General features: G+C 49.3%; 1 protein-coding gene across 1 annotated transcript in view; it reads left to right on the top strand.

The window, feature by feature from the left end:
- FAM208B (family with sequence similarity 208, member B) overlaps positions 1-10283 on the top strand; it is a gene marked incomplete at its 3' end in the record, with an annotated part of 23873 nt that overhangs the window by 4394 nt on the left and 9196 nt on the right. Inside the window, exons 6-11 of the mRNA XM_010079192.1 lie at positions 1410-1482; positions 1596-1805; positions 5397-6197; positions 7366-7596; positions 9093-9669; positions 9702-9995. Coding sequence (XP_010077494.1) covers positions 1410-1482; positions 1596-1805; positions 5397-6197; positions 7366-7596; positions 9093-9669; positions 9702-9995 — 2186 coding nt within the window. The remainder of the gene's footprint in view (positions 1-1409; positions 1483-1595; positions 1806-5396; positions 6198-7365; positions 7597-9092; positions 9670-9701; positions 9996-10283) is intronic.

The following is a 10283-nucleotide window of genomic DNA, read 5'->3' as shown; positions in this document are numbered from 1 at the left end:
TCGACACATTTCTTGAACCGCTACAGGGATGGTGACTCCACCACTCCCCTGGGCAGCCTGTTCCAATGCCTGATCACTCTTCAGTGAAGAAATTTTTTCTAATCTCCAGCCTAAACCTCCCCTGGAGCAACTTGAGGCCGTTTCCTCTTGTCCCATCACTTGTTCCTTTAGAGCAGAGCCCAGCACCCCCCTCACTGCACCCTCCTTTCAGGCAGCTGTAGAGAGTGACGAGGTCTCCTCTCAGCCTCCTCTTCTCCAGACTGAACCCCCCCAGCTCCCTCAGCCGCTCCTCGTCAGCCCTGTGCTCCAGACCCTTCCCCAGCTCCGTTGCCCTTCTCTGGACCTGCTCCAGCACCTCGGTGTCCTTCTTGTGGCAAGAAAGACATGGCTTGACTTTCCTCCTCACTTGCCTGAAAATCATCCTGTTGGTGAAGAACCAAAACTATTTCATGGAGTGGATTTATGCCGCAGAGATACTGGCTCTTATCCCTTCTGCTCTGCTGGCTTGAGACAACCAAAGCAAGGAGCTACTGTTCTGAATAGCGAATATGGCACTGAAATTGTTCAGTATTTCCAAAGTTGTTCTGCTGTCCTGGAGAAACGAGGCTGTGGGCACGAGTCCAATCCTCTGTTATGTCTGTACGTATTGAATGGGGTCAGTGAAGTTTCACAGAGTGTTAGAAGCCCTGGGGTTATTCAGTTCCTGTAAATTTCCTGAAAAAATGTGTCTGCACGGAAGAAAGAGATCCAAATGGGTGTCCCCATGGAGGGAAGAGCAGTCCAAGCCAAGCTCTGCAATGAGGCATCAAGCAACACCCAAACACCAGAAGAGCTTTGATAATTACGTGTCTTTTTAGATGTGCGGTCTTCCAGCTCTGAGACAGAGTTGCAGGCAGCTCCTAGACTCAGCAAATTATTTTTTCACATATTAATTGATACTGATGCTGCTAATAAGCAAGCTGCATTGCCTGAACTTCAGTCAGGCTTCTGGCTGGAACATTGGTTGTATTTTGTCAGGTGTTGGTGTCCACCTTTGCTTTCCCTGCTTGGAAAACCTTCCCCTTGGGCTGCAGAAAGCAGTTCCTGGCTGAGATGGCCAGGAGCTTTTGAACTGAAGGGACTAAAACAATTAACCTTGTTCATTAATTACTTTGGATGTGTTTATTTTTTTAAGGAACAGGTGGGAGGAATTTGAGAGCTGAATAACAACGTAAATGGAATGCTTTCGGTTACAGGTCTCAGGTGACCCAAGTCACGTGAAACAGTGTCCTCCTCAACAGGGAATGAGCTGGTGGCGTTGGCGCACGTTCACTGGCAGTCAGGACTTGTTGACAGTCGTGCTGAGTGATAGCAAGCATGCTAAGGAGGAAAGGAAATGGTCGCTCTAACTTTGTGTGTGTTTCTTATAGGCAATCATCAAGTATTTGCAAGATCAAGGAGTCCTTATCCTCCTCACGTCCTTTGCCTTGGCACGAGATGATGGTAAGGCATGCCTACAGAGAAACCAATCTCTGTCCTTAAACATCCTGCTCTGTTTTAGAGCCAGAGGGGTGGGCACCCTCAGTTTAAACAAAACCTGTCACTTTCTTTCATAGGGTTTGACCCCAAGGAGCCCGTCAGCCTCCTGGCCCTGTTTCTGTTCACCTCATCCCGGTCGGTGTGCCTGAGAGGTAGGGAGGTTCCCTTTGCTGGCTTCAAACACTGTGTTTTGGGTGTGGGATCCTCACCAGAGGCTCCTCACAGACACGTTCCTCTTGAAGAGCTGATTTCTCTGCTCAGAACCACCTACAGCTTTAGCACAAAGGGTGTTGAAAGAGGAGAGAGACGTCCCAACTCTCTAGCTCCGCTGCATTTTAAGCTGAGCTAAACCAGGTTCTCTGCCTCGCCCATTCACTGCACATCCTTGCCCCTTTGCAGGACGTTGATGGGAGTCACAAATAATTATTTTTTGTCCCTCTCAGTCAATTTTCAGCAGCATCCACTCCCTGAACTGTCTTAACGTGGGAGTCTGATTCCTGTTTACATCCCTAAAGGTGCACTGGAGCTGTGCTCAGGGGGCAAAACAACACGTGGCACTCGCTGGACCCTGGACACAGCTGATGTGATTTGCTAAACCAGCAGGAAAACATCCTGCCCTAAAAAATAAGTTGTTTTTTTGCTGAATTGACGAGTAAAATGGGCTCCATGAATGGTCACTGCTGGTGTGGGCAAGGGGAGGAGAGCTGAGAAGGGGGCATAGCCCCCTAAAGAGCAGCAAAGATTTGGAGGTTCAGCGGTGTGTTGTGACTTCTGTGCTATGGGATATGTAAATTCTGGTGGCAGAGCTGTGACAAATGGTCAGGGTGTGTGAGCAGTGAGGGGAGGGAGGCGGGGAGATGGTGTTGGGCAGAGCCACAGTGCTTTGCTGCCATCAAGATCAGTCACAACTCCAGGACCTGGGAGGTGAATCCAGGCTGTTTGCAGCCCCAAAACTTGCTGGTTTTTATGCAGAACAAGCACAGAGGCATTAAATAAAAGAAAATAAAGATTGCACAGTTAGAACCTGCAGATCTTGGAATAAGAATGAGCTTCAATCTCTTGCATTTGCTTCGAATTTTCTCCGTATCTGTTGGCTTTATGCTGCACTGTCTATGTGGAAATATTCACACTATAATTTCCTCTTGTGGACATAAAGCAAGTTACTGCTCTGCCTCCCCTGGGCAGCTTCATCCTCACGCCTCTCACTGCATCCGCTCCACCAGAAATACTTCTAGTCCTTGCAGATCCCATATAAACAGGGGCCTTTTGCTCTGCGTAACTTGTGGCTTGTTTTTTCTTGAGTCATCCCAGCGACAAGCCAAGAGACTGTTTACACCAGCACGCACTGGTATTTCAGTCTGCCCCTGCGTGAGTGATGGCTGGCATTGCCGACAGAGCTGCACGGGATATACCCTTCTCCCCTCCCCAGAGGATAATATCGGCAGAAGAGCCAACAGGAGCCTGCAGCACGTCCGAGCATGGATTGCTTTGGCTTTTTTTGCTGTTTAAAGCAGCTATAAAGTTTCTCCTTCAGGATCCATACCCAAAGTGTGCTTTTCAGTCGGGTGAAGACATGATGGTAACTTGGCAGTGCGGGGTGCGAATATCTCTGATGCCTGAATTCAGTCGACCGGACTTTAAGGACATGCTGCTGGTGGCTGTGTTAGCGTGGCGACTTTTCTAGTTTCTTTTCTAGGTGTAGGAGAGAGACAGGCTCCTGAGGCAAACTGAAGATCCCAAGCGCAAGGTCAAACCTGGGATCAGGTTGTTGCTGTGATGCCTGAAGCAAGGGCCTGAAGCTGGGTGAGGTGAAGGGGAAGAATGCCTGGAGAGCAGACTGGAGGTGGGAAGTGACCACCCAGATATTGAAATCTTACTGACCAGCCCCATAACAGACAGAAAAATACCCTCCAGAGCAGAAGGATCTATTCCTGAAAGGCTGAAAGTGCGAGCACTGTATGCTGGGGGAGAGTAGAACAGGGCAAGGAGGTGTTTATCTTGAAGAGGGTTATTGTGGAAGAAGGTGGTGGAGACAGGAGAGGGCACCAGGCATAAGGAAAATCCCAGAGCGAAGATGGCACAAACAGACAGTTTGTAGGAAGGTTTGGGGCTGTAGCAGATGTTTCCCGTTGGCTGGTGTTGATTCTAAAGAGGAGGTGAAGCCTGGGCAGCCAGAGAGCAGCTGGTGGCAAAGCGAAGAGGCAGGAGGAGAGGATAACATTGAGTGAACACTCAGTGTTGTTACGTGTCGTGATCTGAACGTTGATGGCTTCCAGATGTTGTCCCTCTGGTGCCAGCAGGACTCCTGCACGTGCTGTCCCGTTCTGCCTACGTGAGAGGCGTTCCCCCAGCCACCCCTGCCTGTCCCCTGGGTCCAAGACCTCTTTTCGCTGGGATTATTAACCCTTTTTCTTTTAGGATTTCTCCTTTCTATGAAGATAAACAGAACTGTGCAGGGCTTGGGGTTGAAAAGGGACAGTCACCGAAGACAACAGGGATGCAGGGGCGATGCAAAGAGAAAAGGAAGGTGAAGGACGGACACATTTGAAGCCACTCAGCTCAGACGTGAAGCATGAATAAAGTTTCCTGTTTCGAAACAAGCCGCCTCTGAATCTTTTCCCTTCCTGTCCAGACAGCCGTCGGGAGGAATGTAGGGCAGGCGTAACAAACCCCGCTGTGCGGACGTGCCGCAGCATTCCTGAGCCAGCAGCGGAGGCAGGCAGCTGGGAGCTGGCTCGTGAAGACAACTGGGCTTGCCGGTAACAAAGATCAGCATTGCCAGTGGAAGGCGAAGAAAATCATGCATCTGGGAGGGGAAGAGAAATGCCGTTGCCTTGCTGGGAAGAAATGTGATGGAGAAGGGTGCTGGGATTGTCAGCCTGACCCCGCAGCCAAACGAAACCTTGGAGTTGGATTTTAACACGCGGATGGGTCAAGCCGACATCAGACTGCTAGGTTGCAGCAGATGAAGCCACATAAGTCTGGCTTGTGCGGAAAGGGAGCTCCATCGGCAGGCTCTGCCCATCACACTGGCTCTCCAGGCATTTTTGGACACTGAGGGGGCACTGCTGTGCCCAGCAGAGCCTACTTCCACGGTGACATCTGTGAGGGAGAGCACCCTCGAGCCTTGGGACTCATTTTGATCTCTATTGGGAGCTAAACTTTTGTGATACTGTGTGCTGTGCATGGTAAGGCGTTTTTTTCACCAACTGTTTTTGGTAGGATTAATCCTCCAGCTTTAGAAAATCACCCAGGGGTTCATGTTATTTATTTTACACAGTCCCCAGATCTGCTTGGGGAAGTCTGTGTTCCCCATCCCACTCCAGAGCTCTAATGTGGTGTCTTCGTGTGAAGCGTGTCCGCCCACGCTGACAGCAGATAGAGATGGAGCTGCTGGAAGTTGCATCTGAACCAGGGACGTAAATCGCACAAGTGATCTGAAAATGGTGCTGGTCTAAACACTCCGCATGGGCAACCCTAAATTTAAACAGGTTTTAAAAAACCCAACGAACCCCATGTGTTTTGAGAGCTCTGACTGTCCTAAATGTTGGATTTAGTGAGAATTGCTTGAGTGAAGGGACTTAGACCACGATGTGTGGGATTTACCCTGTAATTTCCTGCAGAATGGGGCTAGCTGGTACAACAGCAGTCTTTCATCTTAATTTAATCCACTTTTGACTACGTTCAATCCTTTTTTACCTTCAGCACTTACAAGCATCCACCAAATCAGGACATCACCCCTGGGTCTAGCTCTTTGTAGGCTCGCTTCTGGGGCTTTTTCACTACTTTCATGCTCTCTTCGCATGTAACAGTCAGGTGATTTGCAGAATTTAATCCTTTTTAAATATGAGTAAAATTCTATTCTTTTCCTTTCGCAGCTGGAAAGCACAATCCGAAAGACGAAAGGGAAGATAGTGACACCTCATTAAAAATAGCCTCAGTTTTGCCTGGACTTCGCTATGCCTTACAGAAAGCCACCAGTTCTTCACGGGGGGACACAGTCAATGCCAGCGTACGGATCAAACAGCACTTCCAGGAATACACAAAGCTTCATGAAAACACACAGCCCACCTCTGGCCAAAACAGCGAAGTTCCTCTTTCTTCTCTCCTCTCCCCAACCAAGGACGAATGTGCTAATCCCTTCAAAAAACACTCGGAGCAGTCCTTCTCCCAGCTGCAGCATTATCTCTCCGATCCCAGCAGCTATACTCTGGAAATGTCAGCTGCTTTGGGATGTTTGACTGGTGCTGCTCAGTCTCTTTGCTGTGATTCAGAGGCCAGTCGTAAAGTGGATTTCTCTTCAGCGTTGCCACCGGACCCTATTCCTCCCAAAACAGCAACGGAAATAAAAATCAAAAGTAAAAACCCAAAGCCCACTGTGGGGCTGGACAAAAGTGGTGAAGGGTCCCCAAAAGACGTCAACTCAGACAGCAAGCTATGGGTGCAGCAGAGCAGGAGGAGATCCAGCCGAGCCATTGTGGTCAACGCCAGGAAGAAATGGTCACCCCTCAAGATGCAAATGCATCCCGTGGAGGACAGCGGCAGGAACAGGAAAGCAACAGAGAAGAAGAAAATCAACATCACGTTGCCTTTACCTAAAAAACCAGGGCTCACGGCCAGTTCCAACGAGCCTATGCTGAAGTTAGCCAATTTGCAGTTTCCACACAGAAGGAAAAGAGGTAAGTGCTATATCAATGGGACTGATTTCTTCCTGCTTGTTCGGGATATCCAGCTCAGGGTTCACTAGGAGCCGTGTTCCCTCACCATCCAGAGCAAGCAGACACCTGAGAGCATCCTAATAGGTCTGCGGCGATGCCTCCACAGCCTCTCATTCAACCTGGGAAGGAGCCCAGGAATATGACGGGAGATTTCAGTGCCTGAAGCCCGGTGCTGTGGTCCATGCTGTTCCCTTCCTTCACTTACGGGCGACTGCGTGCAGAGAAATCAGCCAGGTCGTGGTGATTCCATCCCTTGTTCCCAGGCCATCAGTGGCTCAGGCAAGGAGCAGTTGCCAAAGCCATGGTCATTACAGGCTGTGTGGACAACCAGCCACCCTCCCACGCTCACATTGTGACTCCCTGAGGGTCAACTTTCTTGCTGTGGCCTGGAGGAAGCTGGAAGTTTGAGGTTGATCCCACCCAACTGACTCTGCTGAAAGTTGGTATCTTAGAATCATGAAGGTTGGAAAAGACCTCAAGGATCATCCAGTCCAACCATCAACCCAACCCCACCCAACCCACTAACCCATGTCCCCAAGCACCACATCTACACCTTTCTTGACCCCCTCCAGGGATGGTGACTCCACCACTGCCCTGGGCAGCCTGTTCCAATGCCTGAGCACTTTTTCCGTCAAGAAATTTTTTCTAATATCCAGCCTAAACCTTCCCTGGTGCAACCTGAGGCTGTTTCCTCTTGTCCTGTCACCAGTTGAGCTCTGTTGTGATGCACGTTGCTTCAGGCCTGGGTGACATCACTGACAGATCTGGGAGAGGTTCTTGGGTGATTCTTGGAGAGAGAAATAAGTACCCTCAGGGTGCAAGCATGCCAGGCAGGCGTTAGAGCGACTTATCCCCAGGGAACACCTATTCTAGGTCAGGAGAGCAGGCTTTTAATGAGCTTAAGAAGTGATTCTTAATTTTTAATAACTTTACTGATCACTCGCATCGATAACAAACCTGTTTGTAAGATCAAATGCATAAATCAAGTCATTGAAGACTATGCTGCTGCTGCCAATCGCTTCTAGAGCAGTCCTTCCACATTCCTGAACTGGATATTTTGCCATTACTCCTTTTTTAATCTGAATATCTCTCAATCCAAAACAAATACCCTCCCTTTGCCTTCTCCCAGGTGCGGAGGTCCTGTCTGCAGAATTTGTGCACAAAACACAGTCTGAACCTGTTCAGGAGGAAACCTCAGCTCCCGACGATCCTGGCTTGGAAACAAAGAGACCAAAGACACTGAAGAAGCCAGCCGTGAAAAAGGTTGCTGAGACCGTCACGAAGCCAGTGAAAAATAAGATGTTAAAAAGTGTGGCGAACAGCCCGTCGAAACCTCAAGCCAAAAAGCAAGCAGAAAGCGGTAAGAGCGCTGTTCCCTGTGGAAATCTTTCCTTTAAAAGCCGAACCATCAAACACCACGCTCAGATTGTGACCAGATGGTTTTAAAAAGTCTGATTTTTAGCTGCTGAGCTCTGCAACTGTGTTGAGGCGGTTCACGGTCAGAGCATTACAGCCTCTGCTCGGAGCCAGCGTCTGCCTGGATTTTTTTAGTCCGTTACGTTGTAAATCCAGTCTTAAAAAGAGTTGAATTGCCGCAGCCTTCGCAGACAGACTGCAGCGAATTTCAGAGGCAGCGTGGACAGCCCCGGAGCGTAGCGTCTGCAGGTGCTGGCCAGGAGGCTGCTGGTAAACTGAGAATCAGTATTTCGGTGCCAAAATAAATGAAGGAACAGGAGAGTGGTTTTGTGTTAATTTGTCGTGTTTTCTCACACTTGTGCTTTGATGTCCTTTTTCAGATCTGTCTCTGGTCTTTCTTTTTCCCCTTCCTGGGGGAGGTGGAGGCTTTGAAGACCGGTTTAGCCACCTCAGCTCATTTTATCCTTTCTTCTTGGGCTTTTATTGCCACGTGTTCCTGAAACGTGGCACTTTCCATCAGCGTGTGTGTATCAAGCACTGTCCCTCGTGTCCCCTCTCACGTAGGGATTCCCAGAGCAGATCTGGCCACTCACACAGGCGGGGTGTCAGGTGGCCCCTGCTGAATGCCAGGATCTGCCAAAAATGCAAAATCAGAGCATTTAGGAGTAAGAAAAACTCAATTTATATGTTTTACTATGCTGTTCCCAAGGAAATGAAATGTAACACATAGGACTTCAGCACAGATGTAATTTAATGAGTTTTTACTTGAAGGGAGATTTTTGTGCTGGTTTTTAGTAGAAGGTATTAACCTTGTTTGGTGACTTCATACTGGTTTTACGAACGTGGGCCTTGAGCCATGGTGAGGGGCGTTTTTAATGCCGAAAACTAAATGAACACCTAATTTGCCGTGCTCTGACTGCCTTTGGGAGCCCCCAGGTTTCTGTGTGTGCTCTGAACTCCGACTCAGGGGCAGGTTATGCTCTAGGGAAGGTTTGCAGTGGGAAGCATGAGAGCAGAGTGGTTTTTCTCTGAGTTTTAAAAGGTTTTTTTTTTTGAACTGTGGGTTATTGAAAGCGTAGCACAGGGTTTATAAATACTCAAACTAGAAGAAAATTTAAAGAAAAAGAAAAAGAATTAAGGAAACACTTAAAATGTCGCAAGTTGTATTTAAGTGGCCAAACTACCCTGTGCCCAGAGGGCAAGGGAAATTTTGTTCGCTCTGGATGCAGTACCTTTTATTTCTGAGAATAAACCCTTTCCCTGAAGTTGCTTAGATCCTAACTCTGGATCCTTTTGGAGCAGCCATGGAGGTGGTTCTGTAGCATGGTCATGGAGGTGGTTTATTTTTTTTTTTTTTTAAGTGTGCAAATTCAGTTCCTGCCAAACTGAAAGCCTGCTTTGAACCGTCATTTATTCTCTGACTTCATTTTTCTCACGCAGAGCGGAAGGAGACATTCTCTGTCCTCCTGAGCGAAGTTTCCTCCCAACACCACGGAGCGGATAGCCAGACGAGTGAGAGTTCCCCAGGCGGCGTTGCTGATCTCGGTTTCGATCTGAAAGCAAACGACTACGAGTCCCACGCCTTGAACTTGCTGGCTGATCTGGCGCTGGGTTCTTGTATTCCTTCGTGTATCCCCAGGGACAGCGGGACAATCCCTGTGTCCTGCAGCCCCTCCGGCGATTCTAAAAAGGAGCAGCAGAGTCATCCCAAGCAGAAATCCTTGCGTGTTGCTTCCGACCATGAGTACCACAGGGTAGACAAGTTTGCAAAGGGAGCCGCCTCTCCTAGCAAAGCGTCGCCGAACCACAAGCTTCCTCCTGATGAAAAAATAGACTTAAATGACTCTGAGAATAAACCTGGGATTTTCAGCAAGAACAGCATGAGCCCCAGCCCTGCAAAACCCCACGCGTTGCCTCCAAGAGAGACTCAAGAAGCTGCTGATGTGAACAAGCATTCCTTCATCTCCATCGAGCACTCGTACGCCTCACTGATGCCTGAGCACTCAAAGAAACACATGTATCCCAGAGGTGCACCTTACCCTCGAGCAGCACCCTCCAGAAATGGGAATTTTTTTTGGGACCCCTGGTTGGGAAAGTTTTGCCTTTCCGCCACCAGCAGAACAGCACCCACCACCAGCGGCCCTTCGAGGCCATGTCGACAAGGCGCAGGAGCAGCCAGCTCCCCCCTAGGCTGAAGGAGAACTTCGCCAAGTCCCACACGGTGAATATCTGCAGCGAGTCCTTGAAGGTGACGTGCCATTGGGAGGGAGAGTATCTCTTCAATTTGGACAGCAGGTATACCAATGATGCCCTGGAGAAAACTGTCATCCGCGCCCTGCATGGGTAAGTCAGTCTGGAAGGCCATCTGCAGGGGACATCTCTTGCTGGGTGTCTGGAGCACTTTTGGAAGGGGCTTTCTTTGCTCTTTTTTGCTTTGTGCGATGATTGGCTTGTTCCCCATGCTCAGACACCCAGTTTTGCTGTGTCAAAGCTGATTTGTCTTCCCTGAGGAGAAGGACTGGGGGGTGCAGGGTGATGAGAAGCTGAACATGAGCCGGCAGTGTGCGCTGGCAGCCCAGAATCCCCCCGTGTCCTGGGGGCATCCCCAGCAGCGTGAGCAGCAGGGTGAGG

Source organism: Pterocles gutturalis, unplaced genomic scaffold (genome assembly GCF_000699245.1).
Source record: "Pterocles gutturalis isolate BGI_N339 unplaced genomic scaffold, ASM69924v1 scaffold7801, whole genome shotgun sequence".
Taxonomy (NCBI): domain Eukaryota; kingdom Metazoa; phylum Chordata; class Aves; order Pterocliformes; family Pteroclidae; genus Pterocles; species Pterocles gutturalis.
This window is presented reverse-complemented; position numbering and strand designations above follow the sequence as displayed.